Source organism: Pteropus vampyrus, unplaced genomic scaffold, assembly GCF_000151845.1.
Source record: "Pteropus vampyrus isolate Shadow unplaced genomic scaffold, Pvam_2.0 Scaffold509, whole genome shotgun sequence".
NCBI classification, from domain to species: domain Eukaryota; kingdom Metazoa; phylum Chordata; class Mammalia; order Chiroptera; family Pteropodidae; genus Pteropus; species Pteropus vampyrus.
In genome coordinates, this window is record NW_011889290.1 from 2,757,751 (window position 1) to 2,784,053 (window position 26,303).

A 26,303-nucleotide genomic window follows, 5' to 3' on the forward strand; every position below is an offset into this window, starting at 1 on the left:
CACTCCCAGCGGTGCCCGCCTCATTCCTGACTTCCCGGTGGCCCGCTCCAGCAGCCCCGGGAGGAAAGGCTCAGGGAAGAGGCCGGCCGCCGCGGCCGCCGCGGCGGGTAGCGCATCTCCGCGAAGCTGGGACGAAGCAGAGGCGCAGGAGGAGGAAGAGGCGGTGGGCGACGGGGACGCCGATGCTGATGGCGAAGATGACCCGGGCCACTGGGATGCCGACGCCGCCGATGCCGCCGCCTTCGGGGCCAGCGGTGGGGTCCGCCCTCACGCCCGGGCGCTGGCGGCGGAGGAGATCCGGCAGATGCTGGAGGGCAAGCCGCTGGCGGACAAGATGCGTCCCGACACTTTGCAGGACTACATTGGGCAGAGTAGAGCCGTGGGGCAGGAGACCCTACTCCGGTCCCTCCTGGAGACGAATGAAATCCCCTCGCTCATTCTGTGGGGTCCGCCGGGCTGCGGCAAGGTGAGTGCAGCCTTGGCAGAAAGGTTTCGAGTATCGATCTCTGCAGGTCGGGGCGTGGATCTAACGGTCAGAGAGCCGTGGCGGAGGCCGCCCCGGAAGAATCCGCCAGTCTGGATATTGAGGCCTAAGAATGCAGGGCCTTAGGGACCCACTGGGGCAGTGCCTGGTCCACAGATGGAGTTGTGATGGATGTGAAAAAGGCACACCCACCCAGAACGTTTTCTCGTCGTTTTCAAAATGAGAATGTCTGAATTCAGAGGTTTACAGGAGTATGTGGACTCAGATTTGATCTACCTTTATGTTTCCGTGCCACATTAATGACCCAGTTCTTAAGAAAACAGCATGCTACAAATTGCAGAGGAATATTTGTGTATTACATTTGTGTATACGGATTCAGTTTTGGAAAAAAAAAATCAAAATTTTAATTTCTCTGTGCTCTTTTATCCTCTTTATAGTTGTTGGTTTAACAGGCTTATTTTTATCCTTGAGACTAACAAGACTAGAATGAAAACTCTTTTCTCTCTGCAAGTCATTTTCATCTAGCATTTTAATAACTATCCTCGTAATGCCGTGTACTTTAGAGAAGAAATATCGATGCGTTTTGGTGTCCAGTTCTATATACTTTGTTAGGAATTACCACAAGTCCAGAAGAAGGCAGTTAGGATATTGGGGTCTAGAAAACATATCGTTTGAAGAACACTTGAAAAACACTGGAGGATTAAGACTGAAAAAAAGAGAGTAGGTTGAGATGTTTAAACATAATTTTTTTTTTTTTTAATCCATAGAAATAGGGAGAAGAATGAGCACCAGTGAATGAAAGGCGACATTTAGGATCAAAGTGTAAAGAGGCTGTCATAACTTTCAGGTTCCAACTCCTTAGTACATAGGGCTTTTATGATTTTTCTCCAGTTTTTCTTTCCAGCTTCATTGCCCACAACTTAATCACACCTCCTTTCACTCCAGTTCCTGGAATGCACCTTGTTCGTTTTGCGACTTCTTATTTACATTCATACTTTCTCTTTGGTGGGTATGAATCATATCTAACCCAAATAACATTTTACCCTGGTGGTAGATTTAGTTGTTATCCCATTTAGGGGACTGAGCAGTAGCATTCCTATTAATTATCCATGAACTCTTTATATCAGCACATGAGAATAGCTGATGAGCTGTTGATGTTCCCATGTGGCAAGAAAAAAGTCCCCAGGAAAATGGTAGGGTGAATTCATAGAAGATGCTGGGCAAAAGATTTAGTGGCCTGGGCTGCTCTATGTAGTGGTTGCTGATCAGTCACAAGCCTAGGTGTATGTGGCATGGGAGCCAATAGGCGCGGATTTGCTAAAGCTGCAGCCACAGTATCTAATGGTGCTATACAGCTTTTGGAAAACAAAGTGCCTCCTTTCTATTCATTCAGGAGCAAATTTGACCGTCTGGTTAAACAGTTGTTCCTTTTTCTTTATTCCTGTCCTTACTAATATGCTGCTAAAAGTAATAATGTTAATAAGAGCATATGCAAATTTGTAGAGCAACATTAAGTGCCAGGCACTGAGCAGTGCTTTCCTTGGATCTCCATTGTTTTCTGGTAAGTACTAACATGATATAAGTGGTGTTATTTCACTTACTTCCAGAGTAGATGTTCAGAAGTGGTCCACAGTCATCTTAAATGCTAGATAGTCATCGTTGGTCTTTTAGTTCAGAGGCTCACTGTCTTTTCTAAACTGCACTGATAAGCTTCCAGTTGTGGAATTGATGGAGTCTGATTCTGCACTTCAGTTCTACACCCAGTCCTTCAGCAATAATGCTTTCTTGGCTAGAAGAGATCACAGTTGTCGCCCAGGCTCTGCTAAATCAAAACAGCTGTTCTGTACTGGGATTCCAAAGATTTTAGAGTCCCCAAAAAAGGAATCAAATGGGGTTAGGTACAAAGGAGAGAAGGTCAGGATTAGCCTAAGGTTTAGCCACCTTCCTGTTTTATTTATAAATTTTTTTTAATTTTTGAAAATGCGCTGTGGTATTTCAGATTTTATCTGTGCTACTAAGCATTCTTCAGAGTTCAAGTTGCTTGGTAAAATGTGCTTATGCTGCTTGTGTTAGTACTAACCATGGGTGCTTTTCTCTGTGTCTGATCAGTTTTCTAAACTCTGTGTGTCATCTTTTTTAGACCACCCTGGCTCACATCATAGCCAACAACAGCAAGAAACATAGCATAAGATTTGTGACATTGTCTGCAACAAATGCCAAGACAAATGATGTGCGAGATGTCATAAAACAAGCTCAAAATGAAAAGAGCTTTTTCAAAAGGAAAACCATACTTTTTATTGATGAGATTCATCGGTTCAATAAATCTCAGCAGGTATATTAACATCCTTCTACCTTTTGGTAATTGTGAACATTAATTAAATAGAATGTAAATTATGTGAGATAACTTTGAAAAGCTTAACACACTGTATAAATGCTAGGGACTGTTATCATTATTGCCTACAAAATAGAGACTGCCAACCCATCTCCTTTGAGCCTAATTCTGCACTTTCTCTTAGTGTTTTGTGTTTTTTGGTTTTTGGGTCTTTTTTTATGGCAAGAAAATACTTTATCTGATAAATGAAATTATTAGTATATCCCTCAACTTACATATCAAAAAAGCAGCTTTGGATCAAAGTTTCCAATTTTAAGCCATTTTTAATCTAAATATTAGGAGTCATAGTGAAGTTTAATTTTAAATTTCTCCCCCATAAAGTTACATTTTATTTTCAAGATTAAAGAGTCTGTTTTCTATAACTTCAAGATCTCGTCAAGATGTGAATGTTAAGAATCTACTCATTACTACTTAAATGGCTTTCTGAAGTAAAAGGACAATTTATTTTGGTAAACAAAGCCACTTTTGTATTTTTCCTAAATAAACATAAACCTTTTTTTCAGATATACTTTTTTCATTGATACATTTATTGCAGCCTTTTAGTCAGAGAGGTAGAAACATTTTACAAAACCCTACTCAGCTTTTTTCCTGATTTGAATCTCTGACTAAATAGATCCTTGGAGTTCTGACTATATCTTAGTACTCTAGGTTTCAGATTGGACCATTGACTCATCTTAGCATTTCTTCCCCACAAGACACGATCCAGTGGTTACATATTCACTAATACTTATTTACCACGTTTGTTAGGAAGAATAACAATGTGATTGAGTACTTGCAGTGAAAGAAAATTTGGAAAATATTATTTTTGTGTTAGACTTCTGTAAATAAATAGCTGCTGTATTTAAGCTATGTCAGTTTGGCCTTGGGATAGAAGATACTTTTCTAAGTAAAGAAATCATTTATATTGAAACTAAAGTAGAATTCTACGTTGAGCTATTAGTCTACCAGCAAGAGACCAGGCTTAGACATTTGCATTTCAGAAGATGTGTTTTATGCTTAAAAAGCATTAGTTGTGCTCTCATGATGTTGCATCCATATTTAGTGATATATAAAGCTACTATTCCTAAAATCAAAATTAGGAAAAGGAAGGAATGGATAGCCAACTTACATAGGATTCTGCAGGTGGTTGTTGACTGGAATCAATTTCTTCTGTTTTCCTCCCATGATTAGGACACTTTCCTTCCTCATGTGGAATGTGGGACAATCACTCTGATTGGGGCAACCACGGAAAACCCTTCCTTTCAAGTCAATGCTGCTCTTCTGAGCCGCTGTAGGGTTATTGTTCTTGAGAAGCTTCCAGTAGAGGCAATGGTAACTATTTTAATGCGAGCAATCAACTCACTGGGCATCCATGTCCTAGATTCCAGCCGTCCCACTGACCCTCTGAGCCACAGCAGCAACAGCAGTTCTGAGTAAGTTTACAGTGTGCAGCATCCTGGGGACACACACTTCCCTGAGAATCCCCTGGCAGGGGGCCAGTAAGGGCTGGAAAGCAATAAAGAGAGGGTGGGGACAGGGAAGAAACGTTGATCTAGCAAAAGAGGAGGGAAGTGATGAATGATACCAAGTATATCTGCAAACATTTCCTTTTTTTAAGATGTGTTTTATAGTTTGTAATGGCTGCATCTGTAATTCAAGCTTTAACATTGCTTTGTCCATTATTTTCATTTTTAGGTGTTTGCTTTTGTGCTTAGGGATTTGGTTCTTCACCTAGCACACTTTTTTTAAAGTCTTGAAGACTTTGGGAAGCCTTATTATGTTCTTTTATGGAACAGACATAATTTACAGTTCTTTTGAGATTTACAATCTTATTCCAATTTTTTTTCCTGCAGTTGACTTTTCTTTTAAAAATATTAAGTAAAAATTAATTTAAGTGTTACCATAAATCCCCTAAATCTTTTTAGAATGATTTTTGTATACTCAAAGTCAAACTCAGTTCTATGAAAGTAAAATAATTTTAACTGAAAATGACATATTAGAGGCTGTCCCTTTTTTTAGATAATCTATTTCTATATGAGTGCTACATGAGTTTCTTAATTCACAGGGTATGTATTATGGATAATCAATTAGATTTCGTGGGTCAGAGGTTTTCCTTTATTTATATTAGACTATATTCTTCAGATGTCATTGATTCATGTTTCAGCTGAAATAATGCCGTGGAACATAATCTGGTCTGATGAAAGGCTAATGCCTGCCTCTTCATGCTGTGGACTCTACAGCTGCTAGCTAGTGCCTACCCCGAGGCCAAGTTCTCTGTAAGGATTAAAGTACATAGTTTTAGGCTCAGGGTTTAGGTTTCAGCAGTCTTTCCCTATGTGTCTGGCCTCTCTCATTTGCTCATGTGTCAGATATAGGAGGAATTGTGCTATGCCTTGTGAAAGACCTGAAACGTGGCCAAGGACCCTCAGGTGGAACAAAGTCATACTATATTAGAGTATAGTTGTGATGGGATTGGGATAGCCATCAGAATTGTGGCTATGATGATGTATAGAACTTGCTGGTTGGTATCAGTCAGGTGTACTCATACTTAAAGAACGCTTTGTGTGCTGGGCACTTGTTTTTTCCCTCTCCCCAATCACTACCATGCCATAATTTAAGTGAAATGAGAAGGACATTAGAACCATGAAGCTCATCTTAAAAAGGATTTCTGTTTTTTAACAGGATTCTCACATCACTTGTGCATGCACATTAAAATTTGAAGGGATCAAGTTAAAAAATTATTTTTTTTATAGCTGAAACTGAGAGCCTGATACAAAAGTGAGCCAGTGATTCATAATTCTGCTAAAATTGCATTTTAGAGAAAACCTGCTATATCCAATAGATCATTTACTTTTTTCCACTATCACTCATTTAGAATTGATCCTAATTATGACTTCTTTTCATTATCTTGTTTATTTTATTATATCTCCCATTTTCCTGGGAGGGCTAGGAAGATAGGATCTTGTCCTTCTTGTTCCTTCCTATCCCCAGCACTCAGCATGTAATATATGCTTAGTAAATGGTTTGTGAATGAATAAATTCTAGCTTTCAGTATGAGAAAAACAGTTTAATTATTATCATTATTTTGGGTGGGTGGGGGGGGGAGGGGTTAGTCCAGCAAAAGGGATGATTGCCCTATTGCCCAAGAGTCAAGAACCTTTTTCTTTTAATACTGTTGCTCAAGCAAACTATAAGAGCAAGCAGAGTGAAATGAAAGATTATTAAGCTTAATTTCATTTTGGTCTGCCTGTTAGCAATTCTGACAAGAAGCTAAGTTGGGAGATATAAGCCAAAGAAAGAGTTCTTACATTGTTAGCGATTTCCTAATAGAAGTACCTGACCACCCCAGTTGCCATGTGTAATTAATAGTGGATCGTGCTGTCTTTCAGTTTTAGGTAAAATTTTACTTTAGAATCTACTGACTGACAATAACTGTATATACACTCTTGTGGACGTAAATTAGATTTGGTTACACCAATCTAGTGGGAAGGAAAGAACTTTTAACCCCAAATAATTACTCTCTCTCTCTTTCTAGAAAGTTATGAGTGTTCATTTGTATTCTTATGTCATGTTTTGGTGCCTTCGATAGCAACTAGAACATTTACAGAGAAATCCCAGAGTGTTTAAGGTTATGCATGAGAGAAACTGAACAGGTACTGAATCTGGAAACTGACCAAGCTGATATTTGCACCATTCTTGATTTTACTTGAGGAATTATGAATTTTTATGCATTATACACATGTCCCTTATAAATTCTCATTAGTATGAGATAAAAGTGTTCTTTTTTTGTTTATCTCCTATATTTGTTTATTCGTTATAAATTGAAGGCCCTGCATATGCTAGGCATTGACTGTGTTGAGAAGCACATTCCTGCACCTTGAGAGAGCTTAGAGTATGTAAAGGATTAGATGAGTAAAGTGACTTCCAGGGACATGCCATGATTGAATTTTGCCCACGGAAGCAGTGGGGTATAGAGAAGAGGCATTAAACATGTGAAATCAAATATTTCACCTCCTAGATGAGGGGATGCTGAGTTGAATTTTGAAGGATAAGCAGAATTTAACTAGATAAAATGGAAAACTCATTTCGGCAAGAGAATGCAGCATGTGAAAGGCAAGGTGGTGTACAGCACAGTCCATTCATTATGGCTGGATGGAAGAGTGGGCCTGAGGAAGGTGATGGTCAGCAAGGCCAGGGAGGGAGGGAAAGCCAGTTTATAAAGACCTGTGTTTTAAGGTAAGGAAAATGATGTCAAGAGCCATAAGAAACCATATATCTTGAGTAAGAGATGACATACTTGGATCTGCATTTTAGGAAGATGAATGCAGCCTCATAGAGAGTAGATCGGAGGGAGTAGATTGTTCCCTTCCCCAGCCTCCTGCCCCTGTCCTCAGGGCCTGGGGCTGCTGGGAGACCAGTTAGAAGGCTATTGCAATGATGCCAAAGACAAAAGATAAGTGCAGATGACTTGAACAAATGCTAGAGCTGTTCCGAGAAATAGCAGAGTCAGATCTGTAGGCCTGGGTGTGAGGAGGTAAGGCATGTTTAAGACAATTCTTGAGTCTGGGGACTAAGCAAATAGTTGTACTTTTGAAAAAGAGAGATAGGAAGAGAAGCAGAGGGGAATGTGAACAAGTTTTGGGAATTGTTCAATTTGTGGGCCCCTGGGAGATTCATATGGAGAGGTCCCAGATCTAGAAGTCAGGAGAGCAGTGAAAGGTTTGAAATAGAAATTTGGGAGTCTCCAGCATTTCAGAAATAGTATAGCCCATGCATTTGAATAATTCCCATAGGAGAGCTGAAGGGAACCAGGAGCTAAGATTAGTAAGTTGAGGACTTGTCAGCATTTATTGGGTGAGAGAGGAAGAGGAGCCTAAGAAAACAAATCCAGAAAGGTAACAAAACCAGAGGGTGCTCTCAGAGAAGCACTTCAGCAAGGAGGGAGTAGTGCTCAGGGTTATTGTACCAGTTAGGGTTATGTTTGGCTGCTTATAGCAGGGAAAACTCAGAGTGTGCCATAAACAAGGTAGAACTTTCTTTCTCGTGTAAAAGAGTCTGAAGTCCCTGGGCATAAAAAATGCAGCTTATATCCAGCTTCACAGTATTGTCCGAGACCTGGTCCTTGTCCTTCTCCGCTACCACCTTCAGCACAGGGCTTCTACCTCATGTCTCAAGGTGGGTACTGGAGATCTGTTATGTTTGCATTCCAGGCAGCAGGAAAGAAGGGCCAAAGAATAGCATATCATCTGTTGAGTTGGTTGAGTTGGAGTGGCTTCTGTCCAGAAGTGAAGATACTGTGGCTTGATTCTGAGACTAGGGCTTTTCTCACACATACCCTCTTGCCCTCCAGCTTTACTGTGACATTTACAAAATAGAATTCTATATAGACTCAGTTGTGATTTGGTTGTGAAGAGAAAGAGGTAAACTGGCAATTTATGTTAAATTATCTGTGGAGTTCCTTTGGTTTGTATGAGTAATCATCAGTTTTCATGTACTTTGCTCTCTAAGCATTTTGATCACATGGTACAGTGAAACATGTTATTGTACATTGGTTAATTTTGGAGGTTATGAAAATCTATCTTTGGTCTATGGTCTGATAAGCTTGTGCTGCTGAAAATGAGAAAGTAGAACTAGTGTTTACTCACTCTACAGTACTTGCTGCTTTGAAGGATTATAGATTCCAGATCACAGGACAGATGTATGTTCAAAAACACCACTAAAGAATCAGTTGTATGTGGACCAGATCATAGTGCATAGTTTGTGGACATGAAAAGAGTGAAATAAGGAGCCATAATTGTACTGTTAAACTATCTAACTAGACAGAGTTCTAAGACTTGGTTGAGTTGGAATGTCTTCTGTCCTGAAGCGAAACTGCTGTGGCTTGACTCTAAGACTGGGGCTTTTCTCAGGTCATCTTGAGAGGGGAGCCCAGACAAGGTGGCCTCAAAATGAGATGGCCCAAAACAAGATGGGTATAGGTTTCTCAGTCGTTTTGTTTTTGTTTTTGTTTTTAATAAAAGTTCGAACTCTTCTTTCTACCCTTTAAAAACAATCTTTTCTAGCACTAAATAGAAAGAAAGGTAGTGGAACACCAGAATAGAAGGGACTGGTCAAAATGAGTTGTGGATTTAGAGTGCTTTTTAATGATTTTTCTTAAAAAATATTTTGATGTAAAGAAAAAAGTTACATTAACATACATTATTAAATGATGACATAAAAACACTGGCAACTGGAAATAGATCTCAAGGACCTTGTATTTGCTTCCTGTGGCTGTTGTAACAAATTACCACAAAATCTGTGGCTTAAAACAACAAATTTATTCTCCCACAGTTAATGGAGGCTTGAAGTCTGCGGTCAAGCTGTTGGCAGGGTCACACTCCCTCCAAAGGTTCTAGGAGAGAGTTCTTCCTTTCAGATTCTGGTGACTCCTTAGCATCCTTTGGCTTGTGGCCGGGTCACTCCATCGTCTGCCTCCATCCTTACCTGGCCATCTGCTCTGTGTCCCTCTGTCTTCTCTTTTACTATCTCTTATTAGGACATTCGTCATTGGATTTAGGGCCCACACTAAATCTAGGATGATCTCATCTTGAGATCCTTAACATACATTCACAGGTTCAGAGATCTTTTGGGGCTGTCATTCATCCCACTATGCCCTACCAGGTGTATGGTATAATGTAATTAGGAAAGAGATGTGCCTCCCTGGGTTTAAACAGAAAGGGGCATCATCTGTGAAGTTTATAGTCTCTTTTTTGGGGGAGACTATTTTATTTTCCCTCTGGTTATCGTGGATGCAGCTGAGCTTAGGGCTCTGCCTTGAAAATTTGCAGTTTTAAGAGAGTATACTACTAAACAGTCTAAAATGATTCTCATTACTAATGATAACATTGAGTGCTCATGATGTCCAGGCACTGCTCCAAGCCTTTTACATGTCATATAATCCTCTGAGAAGTAGCTGTTATCTTCCTTTTAGTTAAAGAAACTGAGGCACCAAGATCACCCTGCTTGAACAGGATGGAACCAGTTTTGAAGGCAAATTTCTAATTACTAAGGTACCTTGGTTGTTGAAGGGGTCTAGGTACAAAGTTAGATACTTACTTATACTTAGTATCAAGTTAAAATACTACTGGTAAGTATTAACATTCTAACCTTTCTCTGTTGTTTCTTTGTGTGAGGGTAGCACTGTATTAATTTGTAAAGAATTAGGGACAAAAGATTCCCAGCTATAATTTAGCAGTAGTGCCTTTTAACCAGATCTGTATATCACACTTACCAGGGATGCATTTTGACAATACATGTGCACAGAGTCTGTCCCTGGAGATTTCGGAATCAGTAAATCTGTGGTAAAATATACACAGCTGTACTTTAGGAAGGTTCTCTATAATTTGATGCAGATTCCTGGTTGAAGACCACTGTATAGCAATTGTTACCCTAGCCATAGGATATACCTTTTCCATAGTAATTTAGGGAGAGTTTAACTGAGCCTAAACTCTGTCATGAAATAACAGGTAAATTTTCACTTACCTCACTCTTCCAACTTGAACATCCAGCCATCTGGATGGAATCTTCTAAACCCTGATGTCATCTGCCAGAAAAACAATGTGCGGAAAGATTCACACCCTTGAAAGGAAAAAAATCTGTCTTTACAGCTTGCTTCCATATTTCTGTGAAGTTTTCACTTCAGTTGGAGAAACTAGGCTGTGTCTTTTTTATCTCTACGTCTTATTAACTAGGAATGTGATCTTTTCCAATGCATTTATTTTAACTACTTTTTCTCTTATGGAACAGTTGGGTTTTATTTTTGTTTTCTTTTTATCACATTATAACAATATAATTTACTATGCGTTGTTTAATTCTCTATAGCATGTTATGAAATTTCAGTCACTCTATCCCCCAAAGTAAATTGTGCCACATTTTATCTATTCCAACTTTGGAAGGTTACTTCCAAGTTTATGCTTAAAATAATGTCGAATTCTCTAGACTAGAAGCACTTTTCAAGGTACTTTGTGCAGTAGTTACTGTTTGCTAAGGAGTTGTGCAAATATTACAAATATTCCTTATTTTATCATTCTTGACATGAGTGCACTCATCGTCTCTCTCCCCTAGATCTCAAGTTATTTTAACACATTTTATTACTCCTTAGAACCTAGGTAGAGTAGGGATTCAGGAAATACTGAGGTAGGTAGGTAGAACCTTTTGAACATCGTATACAGTATTCTCAATAGTGAATTTCCACTTGGGGATTTATTTATGTCACCATTTGTGAGTGCCATCAGCAGTCACCTTTTATTACTTGGATAGAGTTGCTGACAGATTCATTTTTGTTTAAAAATACTTGTTTTGGATGGGGGTGAAATTTGGAATGTGGGTCATATTGAAGGGGAGGAGGAATGGAGCAGTGGGAGCTTGGGTGAAAGCACTCAGCTCTAGTTTTATTGTGGCAGCATTCCCACTCCCTGTGACTTCAAACCTGTTTAAAAATGATAACAAGGAAATAACTTGGACTTTGGTTAAGAATTTAAAAATTGAAGAAAGGATCCTATTTTCCAACCACATAAAATATATGCCCATTTTAAAAAGCTTCTTCACAGTATGCTGTTTATAAGTCTTTGAAACAGTTACCAGTTGGCTTCTCTCATAATTAAAAGGGCCTACTCACTGATTTTATATGGGGCTTCATGGAAACAGGACAGTATAGTAAACACTAGAGTATAAAAAGGCCACCCATCTTTTCTCTGTCTCAAAAGCACATGTCTCTATATGAAGGACAAATTCATAGAAAAGGAATATATACCAAAATACTAATGTTAAGGTAATACAGCAATAAGTGACTTTTACCCCTTGTCTCTATTTTTAAAATATAACACATTTTGTAAATTTATATATTTAGAGTTTTGAGTAGTTACTAAAAAAAAAAAAATTATTTGTTAAGGATGCAAACTATACATAGTACAATCCTAATTTTGTTTTAAAAGTTAAATGTAAGGTTGATGGTTGATGGTTGAACAGGTGGATGGATCATAAAGGAAATTCAGCAAAGGCCATGGTAGCGGTTGCTATCTCTAGGTGGTGGAGATAATGGGCTTTTGGGGCGGGGGTGGGGGGGGTACATTTTCTATATATTATAATTTAAAAGAAAATAAATGTTTCACTCTGAAATTGTGGGAAAGTTGAAGTGAGTCCATTCATCATCGTGCAGATATTAATGTCTATTCTCTGCCAGGCACTGGGGTTACAAAGAAAGAATAAAATCTAATTCCTATCCTTGAGGCCTCAACATTTAATGGGAATGGAGAGATGACAAATGTGATCAACAAATGGCCTGAGTCATGGTGATGGCTCCATCAGGATTGATTAGGATTCCTGCTTTACTCCTTTTTCTTCCTGAAAATGATCCTGCAGGCTCTTTGTTGCTAGGAAGCTTTCCAAGGAAATGGAAGGCATTGCTTTTATTAGTTCTGAGTCTGAAATGAGATGTTCAGGCAACTTTGGTTCTTTCTGCTACCCCTCTCCCAGCCCCACATACACATAATTTGCAGTAGTAATCAAGCATGTGTGTGCCTTCCTCTTTCAGGCACATGGGGTGCTGCCACACCTTCTCTAATACTGGTCCCTCCTAACACATTTTCTTTTCGTATATGTTGTCTGTCATTTTCTTCCAAAACATCTAAAATCTGCTAAATACGATCTGCTTGAGAAATAGTCCATCAGCTTTACAAAGTGTCAGTGATGTGGCCTTGCTGTGTGTTTTGAATATCCAGTCAGGAAGGGAGAAGGATGAGCTTCCAGACTGTAACCATGGCTCCGGGGCCCAGGAGGCTGTCAGGAATCTAATGAGGCATTCATTATCTAACAATAAGACAAAACAGGTGCTTCATATGTGATATGAGATCCACAATAACTGGAAGTCTTGGCTTTGGTAAATTAGGAAATGATATAAGACAGTCTTTAAGATGTTAAAAACAAATATTTTAGTGAATGAAGTACAAATTGGTATTATTCAAGCAGTTCAAGAAAAGTAGTGGGGTGGGTATACAATAAGGAATTCTACATGGACTTTCATAGACAAGCTGGGCCCCTTTCATGACCACTCCCCACCCACCCACTCTTGACCCCATGGCTCTGCCCAGCCCTGTTGGTACCTATGCATTGTTTTTCAAGTAGCTGATTTAGATAGTCCAAATTGAATTATTGATTATTATACATATTTTCAGCTGAAATTGGCAACAACATGGGTGACTGTAACTGAAAAATTGTTTGCTTTGCAAATGTGCTGCTAGCAGCTAGCTAGGAATTAATAAGACCTCTCTAAATGTGTTAGATATCTGTCTAACTAGACTAGGAATAGAAAATTTCGATCAATTAGATTTGAAGCTGAATCATGGTTTTCTGTGAGGGTCCACATTTAGAAATATGATGGTAGATTTTAGTCTTGACATTCAGAGACAAGTTAGATGACTTACCCAATGTCTCACAATTAAGTTCTGGCAGAACTTCTGATAGATGTCCAAGCTAGTGACCTCTGCTACTCTGCGCAGACTTCATGTGATTAAGCCCCACTTGGAAGCATACCCCAGGCTAAAATCTTAGAGACCTAGGTCCTAGATCCTGCTGCACTCAGAGTAACTGGATACCTAGTTTGTTGTTTGTAAAATGAGGGAATTGAACTGTGTTATCTAGAGCCTTTCAGAACTGGTTTTCTGATATAATACTATCTCTTCCCTATGGGGGAAGTGGTCTGAGCATACCTGTATCATCAGGATGTGGACTGCATTTGAAGCATGTTTTCTGTGCATTATAATGAGGCACTGGTGTTTCTGTGGTTTTCACTATTCTGTGAACTAGAGAGACCACATTGTCTACTGCAACTTTCTAAAACTTTCCGTGTCTCCTTCATACACGCTAATGCGTGTGTGCTTATATATAGTTAAATACTCTCAACTCAAAGTCAGGTCACTTTTTAGCATTGATAGTGCTAAACCATGTTAACAATGTGAGTTAAGAAAAGAGGGAAGAAGCCTTGAACATAAGGTCATTTTTAGTGATCTTGCTAAGACATATGAGTTCACTAAGAAATGATACAGAATGAAAAGTGTTATTACAAGTGTGACAGTAACTAACGCTAGTTGTGTTGCAGGCCCTCCGTGTTCATAGAGGATAAAGCAGTAGACACTCTGGCTTATCTCAGCGATGGGGATGCCCGAGCTGGATTGAACGGATTGCAGCTGGCGGTGCTGGCCAGGTTATGCTCTAGGAAGATGTTTTGTAAGAAGAGTGGGCAAACCTATTCTCCCAGTAGAGTTCTGATCACTGAAAATGATGTGAAGGAAGGCCTCCAGAAATCTCACATTTTATATGACCGAGCAGGTAAATAACTCTGAAATGTAAAAAGAGTGAAACTTTAATGAAATAAGTTGTATACACACTCTCACTTCCAGGCCTCTGACTTTATCTGGGTCCAAAGCATGAATGTGATTTTCAGCTGTATCTCTACATTGGTAATAGGATTAAACCTTACATTCAGGGTTTGATTTCAAGGACCTAGCTTCCTGAACTTTCTTAGAGAGGCACAGAGCAGAAGCTGTCCTGATAAGAACTGAGAGGAGTTTTCGGGTATGAAATTGCAGGCTTCAAACTTATCTTACAAGGTAGTTAGATTTTTATTTTCACAAGCGGTTTTGAAAACCTGTACGTTCGGTTGACAGTGAGTAAATCTCATGATCATTTACAATGGCAATAAATAACAGGACTCTTGCAATAGGTAACTTTTATTAGCCTAATGAGAATTAAAATCCTTAATTTTGAGAGTCTCAACTAAATTAGGTTTTCTTGGATCTTGATGCTTTTATTTTGGAATAGCCTTTTTAAAAATTTCATATGGCTGTGTGCACTTAACCTGTTTTCATAGAAGCATATTTACAAATATCAATTTTGATACCAGCTCTTATTAAATCTGTGATCTGGCAATATTAAATGACATAAGCACAGCACATTTGTATCTTTTTATAAAAGACGTGGGTGATGAAGATAGCATACTGTAGATTAGCCTGGACTTCTGGAGCTTGAGTATTTGTGCAATTCTGGATAGAGTCATGTTGCAATAACTGGAATAGAATTTCCACACCTTTAAAAACTATGTCAGAAAAGGAAGCTGATAATTAAACATTCTAGATAATCACGTAGGCTGTACCATGTCTTTAACAGTATTTCCAAATGCTTTTTTGATGTTGGAGAGTACTTCTTACTGGTTACAGAAGGGGGTGGAGGAGCTTATGAATCACTTTGGTTCCAGGCACTGCCTTCTGATGAGTGAACAGAACATGCTGGGTGACCTTGGGGAAGTGACCGAAGTTCTTTGGCTTTAGTGCACCTCAGCTGATGGGAGGGCGGGGGAACTAATTAGTACTAAGGACACTTTAGAGGCATTTAACAAACAGTCCTGTTTATTCTCTGATGTGAATGTGCCTCTCAGCAGGGCCCTCTCCTTGCATGACCCAAGAATCTCAGATGGCCAGCTCTCTATGCTCTTAAATGTCATATGAATACCTGGAAAAGATGAAAAGTAAAATATTCTGGATGTAGAGTTTTGCTTAACTTTTGGCCAAATACGAGAATTGGAGATAGGAACAAAATTTAAAATTTTAGGAGACAAAAATATTCCTACCTGCTGAACTCTCCATTGTTTCTGGGGGTTCTAGCAACAGTGGTTTTTCTCCCTTTTTGTGGGTGTCCTAAAGGAGATTCTTCATTTTGACTGGACCAACTAGAGCTGCTCTTTCACATTTTATCAGACTGTCAATTAAAAAACAGAGAACCACTATTTAACATAGCTAGCTAACAATGAATCTGTAGTATTTTATATACATTGTCTTTTTTTAAATTCTCAAAATAACTTTAGACGGTAACTATTAATATTATCTTCATTTTACAAATGACAAAACTTGCCTAAATTCACAAAGCAAGTGGTTAAATTCATCCTCAGTTCAGGTGTGACTGGTTCCCAGGACTGTATCCTTCCCCACTGTCAGTGCTGCCTCCATGCCAACCACTCCCGACTGGAGCACATTCACTCACACATGCCCTCAGACACTTATCTACTCTCTCACACCCATGTAAACACTCTGTCTGCTTACACTCGTGCATATTCAGACATACCCACTCATAGACACACACACACACTGGATGTCAGATACTCTCTCACACCCATGTAAACACTCTGTCTGCTTACACTCGTGCATATTCAGACATACCCACTCATAGACACACACACACACACACACACACACACTCTCTCTCTCTCTCTCTCTCTCTCTCTCTCTCTCTCTCTCTCTCTCTGGATGTCAGATATGTCCAGTCCTAAGGTTCCTACTTCTTGGGGCTCATATTCCATCAAGAGTAGCTATTCACGATGGGCATCATCTTCTCTGTAGCTCTTTGCTGCCTCAGGAAGAGCTGAAGTCAGTGGGAGCTGCAGGGAGCTAGGCCTTGAGACCTGACACAATCCACAAGTCTTAATTCGTTCCCTACTCCACTGTAGCTTACCTACTCCATAGTGGATCCAGAGACACTCAAACACAATTCAGATCCTAGAGAATAGTTCTCTTAAAGGCTTTGTTCTATCAGTAGGGATGTTAGAAGCATTGCCCTGGAAACCCGCTAGCTTATACTCTTGGGCCTTTTTATAACTCTGTTGAGACAAAGACCCTCACCCTCAGGATTTTAATTATTTATTTTAATGTTATCTAATATATAATTATTATGGGATTCAATGACTAGCTTAGATAATTCTGCATCAGAGTGAAGAAATTTCCAAATGAGAACAAGTTCTCTGCCATGCATTGAAGATAGGGTTCTACATAAATGATGTGAAAGTTTAGGTTGTAAACCAGTATATAATAGAAGCAAAAATAGGAGCTAACTTAGGATAATATCTAACACATTTCTATAGGGCTTACTCCATAACAGGCATACATTATTTAATATAACTCTATGAGCTAGCTAGTCTTATAACACTCATTTTACAGATGAGAAACTTGAGGAGGCATAGAGAGGGTCAGTAACTTGCCCTTGATCACGTGGCTGATATGTTTGGTATTCAAACCCAGGCAGCCTGGCTCCAGAACCAATGATCTTAACCATATTGCCTTTCATTATTATTCTCAGTAAAGGTTTAAGAAAATGCGTAAATCCTTTGTGTAGGGGAGATTTATTGCCATCTTCGTATTTACATTTGATAGAAAGTGAAGCAGAGGTGGCTACTTCCGTCTTCTCTATGTCCATGAGTTTGCCAAGCCTGCACTGCCTGGTCCTCCTCCTCACATCCAGGCTTAGCTCTTGGAGGGGAGCAGAGCACAGGGATAGTGTCCAGGCCTGTGAAGTGGGTGGGCCAGAACCATGTGGGTTTCACACAGGACACTTTCTCAGCCAGTCTCCATGGCATTGTGACTTAGCCGATGAAGCCCTGGGACAAGTGAAAACTCAGTTTGTCCACAGAAATCCAGTAGCTCTGCTGAAACCATTGATCTACCCCTGTGCTCCTCTGAAATGGGAAGTGCTTAGGCCCCACAGTCAGCCTCTCAAGTCTTTTTCCTTTGGCAGGCCAGCATCTTATCCCATGCTCTCTTCATCTGAAGGTTAAATGTCATTTTATCAGCATAGTCAGTTATTGAGACTTTCTTGTGGGACTAGATGCTGTGCAGAGCAGATCATGGTCTTGTTGGCATTCGCTTGATGAGCACAGACCAGGTGCTTCTCTGGAAGGACTAATAAGAATAATACTTCTGCTTTCTGATGAGAGTGCCCTCTCCTCAAACTTGAGTAAGAGATGGTGGTCAGAAAATAGTGAAATGTGTGCAAATGCCAAATGTTTAGCTATAATTTTCTCCCCTTAAATATGCTTTTCTAAAGCGTGTTTCACTGATTTGCTTACATGGGTTCAAAAATGGAGTAAGACCAAGCAGTAAGGGAGAAGGGCTACAGCACTTTCAGGGTGAGAGCTATTAGTCCATGTGTCAGTCCTTCTGGGGCCACACAGATGTCCCCACACCGGGTTTAAATGACCACAGAGTTCATATATCAGAAAGGCAGCTGGAAATGACATCAAGGAACAAATGGGCTATAACAACTGTTCTTACCACTTGACTCTTCATCTTAATGGCTACGTCCAGGTGCAGGGTCAGTTTTCCTTAAATTGACAGTGGGGCACACAGTGGAACCAGAACATCAGAATCACTCTCTCTCCACTCTTGGTTCTGACGGATCCACTGAGGTCTATGAGGACCTCTTTTCAAAGTGAATGTCCCCTCCATTTGCCTGGTCTGTGCTCACATTCAGCATGGACAGCCACAGTTTTGTAGCAGCTTCCTACTCTGAATGGGACTGGGTTACCAGACAGGCCCACAGGCTCCACAGGGAATTGCGTAGGCCTATTCCAGCATATCACACCAGTGGCACTGTACTTTCCCACTGAGGAGCTTGACAGCTATCAGACCTCACTCTCCTCAGACTTTCTTAGGTCTCTTATCAGTTCAGGCTTCCTTAAAATCAGCCAAGTGAAATCACCATGGCTTGGCTGATCCTCTGTGAGCTGGGCCGATTCCTTCTTCCTGCCTGTAATTGAGTGGATGCTTTTTGTGGTGTCCAGGAGAAGAGCATTACAACTGTATCTCTGCACTTCATAAATCCATGCGGGGCTCAGACCAGAGTGCCTCCCTCTACTGGCTGGCACGCATGCTTGAAGGAGGAGAGGACCCACTATATGTCGCAAGGAGGCTTGTGAGGTTTGCCAGTGAGGACATAGGTGAGTGTAATGGAGGGCTCCAGAACCTGGTGTCCATGTAGTGTGGGGCGGCATGGGAGGAGGAAATGGCTGTTTTTTGACCTGAGAGTTTTTGGTACCACATGAGACAGGTAAGGAGATGATAAGAAGACTTAAGTATGAATTCAGTAGTTTATTTCTTGGTGTTATGTGTGAGCTTTTGAGTGTTTGTGTTCCTAAAGCCATCATTTTGTTTCCTCTTCAGTAGTGATTTTCCTAACATGAGTATTGAAATAGAAGAAATATTTTAAATTTGCTTTGTGGTCAGATGTTCCGGTTTTCATTAGACAGCTCCTGAGATATAAATGGAAGATGCTGGACACTATTTAAATAAAAAGACCAGGAAAAACTTTTCTTTGGCATTTGTTAATGTTTTATTTTTAAAGTATCCATCCTTGTGACTGTCATCATGATCTCTACTTATGTTTATTGTACATAGTCTCTTATTTTTCTACTAGATGTAGAGTTTTTATCCCTGAGGAAACAACTTTTGACACTACACAGTGACCACTCAGTAAATATTTCTTGAATAAGCTAATGACATCAGAAAAAAGTCAGTCCATTTTGCTAAGTAGGATGTTTTTGGTCAGCAGAGTCTACAGGCAGTGATAGTCCCAGGTCGTGGTAGCACATAGACAGGTCAGGATGGGGTGTGCATTGTAATTTAAACTTTCTCTTTCTGTGTGTGTGACAGGTCTGGCAGACCCATCTGCATTAACACAAGCAGTTGCTGCCTACCAAGGCTGTCATTTTATAGGCATGCCTGAATGTGAGGTAAAGTAATCAGCTCAGTTCTTTGTAAATTAGTTCCCTTCTCTTATGCTCTGTCCCTTTGTGGATTTGAATGTATGTTCTGCCTTCACCATTCATGTGTGAGCCCACTGAAGAAGCCGCTTGGCTTTTTAACTTCCATTTTAGAAGCTTAGATTCTAGAAAGTGGGGGGACCAACAAGGTCATGTTTTCAAACTATTTCTAGGAGTCCTAGGTTCAGAGGAAGTGCTCAGGATTTCCGGGAGGCAGAAGTGTTGAAGAAGCTGAACAGGAAGTCTGTGCAAGTTCACCCACAGCAGAGCAGTTTCACATTTATCTGTTTTATATATTGGGGTTTTAAGAAAATTTTTCATTTAATAAAAAGTTCTGTAATTCAAAAAGAAAAAAACATTGGCCTGGTTCAACCTCTCAGCTCATGTAGGAATTTCTTCTTTCTATCATAGGTGGTTATTCAAACTGTAGGCAGAAAGGGGGATAATATAAGTATGGTGGGAATCTTTTCAGAATTAACTAGAGACATTCTAAAGTAAAATGTTTCCTTTTTTGCATAGGTGCTTCTGGCCCAGTGTGTAGTCTATTTTGCCAGAGCCCCAAAGTCTATTGAGGTGTACAGCGCCTACAACAACGTCAAAGCCTGCCTGCGAAACCACCAGGGGCCTCTGCCCCCTGTCCCACTGCACCTGAGGAATGCGCCTACCAGGCTGATGAAGGATCTGGGCTATGGCAAGGGCTACAAGTATAACCCCATGTACAGTGAGCCTGTGGATCAGGAATACCTGCCGGAAGAATTGAGAGGAGTGGATTTCTTTAAGCAAAGGAGATGCTGACTCTTTTAGGCTATGACAGCAGAAGGATGTTACTTTTTTTCAAAGGGTGGCCAGAAAGAGAGTACGATTGTGAAGTTGGTTGGTTGCCCAGTAGAAATTAAAACAGACCAACATTTTGTGCCAGAACTGTGAGAATTCCTTAGGTGGAGGCACCGGTATTTCAACTAAATGTGTAACATTGAAATTATGTTCATTTGCACTCTGCAGTGGTTATGCTTATGGAAGTATCTGGCAGCTTTGTGCAATGAATTAATGTTATAAGGAATTATCTATTTTGTCATAGTATTTAAGTCATAATGTCACTTCAGAATTCAGTTCTGTAGGATTTTTTTCTTTAAAAATGTATATTATGGGTAGTTTTAATTGGTAAAAAAAATATGTAATTGTGATTTAATACTGCATAGTGTTTTGGGTATTTTTTTTATATGCAAAGGTCTTATGAGCCAATAAAACTATTTCAAAGTACTCTTCAAGTCTCTCATGTTTTTCTCACCTGAGATCCCTAGGTTCCAACTTCTGTTACCATCACACTTTTGTAGATAACTATGAAAGAAATGTTATCATTGGTGAAATTGGAAAGCTTAGTGTATCTTTTCGAAAAATAATTTTAATTGTTTTAAAGGAATACATATAAGTTCAAATGAATTATAAAAGAATCCAGTAGTCTCCTGTTCCATTTCTCCCTACTTCCTCCGGGTTTCTTCTTGTAGCGCTATGTTTCTAAATATACATTCCTGTTTCACTTTTGTGTTTCCTAAGTTAAGCTTCTCTCTCTCTCTCTCTCTCTCTCTCTCTCTCTCACACACACACACACACACACACACACACAGAGCTTAGTTTTCTTTGTATCTACTGCTAATTCTTTTCAAACTTCTTAATAGCCATTTTGCACACATTTCCACAAGGATGGTTCTATGGTTCTGTTTCTCCCCACTTGGCATGATCCCTCTTAGGCACTGCTACTTCTATCTAGAATGCTGCAGAGATGTCATCCTGGTACTTCCTCTGCCTTTCTCCTGAATTCCTGTTTTCTGCATAGTATATCTTGCCTTCCATTATTTCTGTGCAACACATCCTCTAGTTTTATCAGGCTAGACGGACAGTGCATTGCACTCACCAGGCCTGATGTATGAACCTCCCTGTAGTGATGGTTGTCATCCCGAGAATCTCCCTTTGTTGTCATCCTGGATTTCCTTTGCTTTGCACCTGTATGACATCTGATTGCAGGATCCTATGCTTTCCTCCTCCTGCTTTGGTGATGCACATCCTTTAGAAGCTTTATGGGGCAAGGATGTATATGAAGCAAAAGATTTTTAGACCTTGAGTGTCGAAAGGCTTTTATTCTACCTTCAGATTCACCTAATCATTTGGGTATAAATTCTAGGTCAGAAATCATTTGTCAATTGTATTCCTCTTTTCTACATTGTTACCAAGAAGTTTGAAGATGTTCTAATTTGTGACCTCTGCAAGCTTATAGACTCGCTCTTTGTTCCTGACGTTCGGAAATTTTTCAGTGATTTTACTTTTCACTTAGTAGACCTTTTTAATCTTAACTCATGTCTTTCAGTGTTGGGAAAGATTTTTTTTATTAGTGTTCAATAAATATTAAGTACCCACCTCATGCTAAACACTTGTTGAGAATACAGCAGTGAACAAAAGAGACAAAATCCTGTGCTCGTGAAACAGTATGAAAAATAGTATTTTAGTATATCAGATAATGATAAGTGCTAAGGAGAAAATATTCAGGGAATGGAGATAGGGTGGGGAAGTGTGATTTTAGTTGAGTAGCCTAGGTAGATTTCATCGAAAAGGTGGTATTTGAGTCAAGAATTAGAGGAAGTGAATATGCCATATAGATAGCTGGGAGAAATCTTATTCCAGGTAGAGGGAACAGCAAGTACAAAGGCCCTAGGGAGGAAGATGCCTGACAGACTGTCCAGTAAGGAGGCCTGTTTAACTGGAGTAGAGGAAGGGAAGTAGTGAAATTTGAGGTCAAGAGATGATGAAGGTCCAGATTATGTGGAACCGTTTTGCTTATGGGAAAGAATTTGGCTTTTACTCAAGGTTTCTAGCAAAAGAGTGGCACGATGGGACTTAAATTTTATATGGGTCATCTTTGCAACAGTATTGACAAGATGGTAGGGAGGGATATGGGAAATGACAATTCGTATTCTAGGAGAGGTGATGGTAGATGAGTTGATGGTAGTCAAGATTGTAAGAAGTGGTTTGATTATGAAAATACTTGAAGGGAGAGACAATAAAATTGGGTCACATTTTATGTAGTGCACATATGTGAAAGAGGAGTTAATGGTGGCTGTCATTTACTGAGATTGTAATATGTGCCAACTTGATTCTTAGCACTTTGCACATACTAATTTGAATCCTCATAATAACTCAGTAAGCAAAGTACCATTATTTATAATTTCAGGATACGTACACTGGGGTGAAGAAAGGTTTAGTCTTTGTTCAGGACCAGCCAGCTAATAAGTGAGGGAGCTAGGGATTGAACATAGGCAATCTGATACAGAGCCCATGTTCTAACATGGATTATTCTCACCTCTGCTCTGGTCCCTCTTTTGGAACTTAGTTCTGGCATTGGCCCTCAAACTGGTCTTTGTATATGTTTCTTTCCTCCTTATTTCCCATCCTTTTGTCTTTTTTGCTCCACTCTTGGAAGATTTCCTCAGCTTTAATTTTCACTCCTTAATTTTTCCATCATGTTTTAAATTTCCAAGAGTTCACCTTTCTTTTAATGTTCCCTTTTTTAGTAGCCTGTGTTTATTTACTTGTTTGTTGTGTGACTACTTATCTCCCTTAGGATAAATTTGTTTTTGATTTTCCATAGATAATTGTTCCTCCCATGTTTTCTTCTATCCATTTTTTCTCTACCATTTATTTCAGATATTCCTCAGATGTCCAGTAACCCTGTGTTAAATGCTCATGTTTAAACATGAAGAACCGAAAAGCAGATTAGAAGCTCTGAACATGGGATGCGGGAGAGAAAGGGGTTGACTTTGATCCTTGCTGAGCCATTTGTTAGAAACCCTGGAAGGCTTTTTCTCTTGGGCTAGTGAGAGCCCCAGAGAAACTGCTCAGTAGTATGTCAGGCTCCCTGCATTTTGGGCGCTATGTAGGGAAAGAGGGCCGTTTTTCTACAGCAATCAGTATGTGTATTTCCCTTGATCTCTGATTATGAAATGGTATCCAGGCCCCCAGCTCTGTCTGGGGTCCAGTTCAGAGATCCTCCAACGGCCTGGAGTAGGAGAGGGTGCCTGCCACTGTCCCAGCCTTTGTCTGCCACATAGATCAGGCGGGTTCTTGGCTTTCCCCACTGGGATCCATCAAGTCAGTTACTACTCTCCTATCATATTCCCAGCCTCCAAAATTGTGTTGCCATTATCTCACCTGTTCTCCCCATCTTAAGGGTTGATGGCTTTCGGTGGGGAGTTTGGGGGAAATTAGCAGCGAGTTCAATCCATCTCCTTTACTAATGTTTCAGATATTTAATTTAGTTAAGGTAGTTACAGCTCACAACCACAGGAAGCAATTTGACCTCTAGCCCTGAAGAGACAAGGGGAAGGAGCTGAGAGGGAACCCTGGGACCACAATAGTTGTACCAGCAGCCCTCTGACAAGAACTGCGGCCTTAAATATAAATGGAAGATCTCAGCAACTACTGCACATCTTGGCAGGAATAGTAAGGGGTGGGAAAGGAAACGAATAGCCTGATATCTCTCTCTCTCCTGCCTTCTGATCTTGTGCTGGTGCCTTCCATTAGCAGAATCTACCAGAAGTTTCCCTTGCTAAAAAGCAGGTCAACAAGGATGGAGAGAGGATTTAAAGGAACAAGTGAAGAATACCTAGTATGGACAGATCTCTGAAAAAAAAGATATAACTGTTTTAAAAGAAACAAAATTCTTTGCATGATTGTATGCCCTGAGAACCAAAAAGAATAGTCTGAAAAACTAAAAATGTAATCCAGGAAAATGGTAAGATGTAAACAATATATGAACATTAGTAACTTCTGGACTAATTGTAATCAGAAAATTACCAAGAAAAATATCCCATTCTCAGTAACAGCCTAGAAGTAAACATTAGTATCTGAAGAGCAAGACCTACATGAAGGAACTACCATATTATTGAGACAAAAAGAAAATGGACAGAAGAGATCAGCCTAACCATTTTATTATAAACATAATTTATTATAAAAATTATTTCAATTTGTTTTTACATATTCCCTTTATGCTTAGCATTTAGAATGTGATCAGTTCATATTTGTCGAATGACAAAATGAGTGAATCTAATAAGCACGTACCGATATTTATGCAGAGGTCTGTCCTTGATGTTTCTGTCCACCAGGAGTCAGGCTTTCATCATGACAGAATAAACCAGTTAGGTCCCACCAGAGCTTCCACCTAGTACAGATGACCACACTCAACCAAAATTGAGTGTCAATATTTGTGATTAACCTCATAGACTAATAAGCCATTTTTAAAAGCATATTTATTTGATCGCAAAAGTAATATCATTACAAAAAAAGCATGGGAGGATATGCAGAAAAAAATAAAAATCAACTTTAATATTTCTTCTCAGTGAAAACCACTGATGACATTTTAGTATATGTCCTTTGGACATATACTATTTTTTCCAGTGTAGGTATGTGAAAACTGGAAGCATGCATTATCTCTTTTATAGATTATGATGTTTGTCTTTCTTCTGCTACCACCTCCCTACATGAATACATCATGTATCTTTACTTTCTTGCTCCAAACACATTCAGTGACTTATGAGGCCTGTGCGAAGTCCCCATGCCACCTGGGCCTGCCTCCCTTCTTGTCCCATTTTTATCTCTTGCCGTCTCAAATAGCAGCTGCTAGGTCTATCTGAGTGTAGCTGGTTTAAGTCATCCACACTTGAAATTGATACATGAGTGGAGAAACAGGACTGTGGTGTGTTTGCTAGCCAGGGATGTGTCGTCTGAAATCAGAGGAAAGGATATCTCTAATTCTCACTAAGGCACCCATGGGCTAGCTGGGCCCCAAGGAAAGAGAGATTTTTGAGCAAGTCGATTTCTGTGCTGTTTGCCTATTTTGATTAACTTTCAGCTTCCATTGAAAAGACACCTTTATAATCACTTAGCTCATTACTGTGAAGTATATGGACTTTGTCTTGCAGCCTGCAAATTCTCTACCTGCTTGGCCACTTCCTCACTGTTACAGTTAGCGCAAACAAGTACACTGAAAACAAAAAGTCTATTCTTGAGCTAAGAGCATAAAGAAGCTCATATTTGACTATGAATATTGGAAGCTTGAATCACAAGTGTGTACAAGGAAGGTGCCTTGTTACTCATGAGAGGTTGTGCTCTGGTTAAAACCGGCTCTGAGGAAGCCAGCATCCATGTGGCCATCTGCTTGAGAAACCTGCTGCAGTTCTGGGTCCGGTATTTCTTTACCGTAAGTGGAAGTTAAGTAACTGGCAGCTCAACTGTTTTGTGTAACCACTCAACTGTTCTTAGGACTTGAGCTGGAAACCCACATTTCTTCCATTATCTATTTTTTTTAAATCCTGCCCCAAGATCTGTCAAAAACATGAAGTCTTGACTTAACCACCCAATTAGAATAAAGTGCTTCTTTCTCTGCTCACATCACACCTGGCAGCTAATATTGCACAGATTCTGTCTTTTCAGATCTTACATGGATTATAAATCTTCAGAAAGCAATCAGTGTAATAATTATGTGAATCTCATAATGTCTGGCTCCTAGCAGTTTTTAGCAAGCATTTGTTTAATTGACTTTACTTGCTAGAGAAGATGATGATGTATAAGAGTAGTATCTCCCTGTCTTGGACTGTCCTAACATCAGTTTTCTGGTCTGGCTTGCTGTGCTCTTGTGAAATGAATGGGAATGACTGTGTAGTTTGGGATTCAGTATGAATATTCTACTTCACTAAAAACAGGATCTACATCCGTTTTGCAATATCCTTATTTAAGCAATAACCTGATTGCAAGGTAAGTGTTTACCGTTCCACAATGTTTTA

General features: G+C 39.7%; 1 protein-coding gene across 1 annotated transcript; it reads left to right on the plus strand.

The window, feature by feature from the left end:
* Positions 1 to 4: 4 nt before the first annotated feature.
* On the plus strand, positions 5 to 20,733 carry WRNIP1 (Werner helicase interacting protein 1; the record flags this gene model as incomplete). Its single annotated transcript, XM_011383251.1, has 7 exons — positions 5 to 466; positions 2,625 to 2,816; positions 4,047 to 4,288; positions 13,990 to 14,219; positions 18,496 to 18,651; positions 19,364 to 19,443; positions 19,993 to 20,733. Coding segments are annotated over 7 exons (1,638 nt in total), but the record flags the coding sequence as incomplete, so codon positions are not given.
* Between the last annotated feature and the right edge of the window lie 5,570 nt (positions 20,734 to 26,303).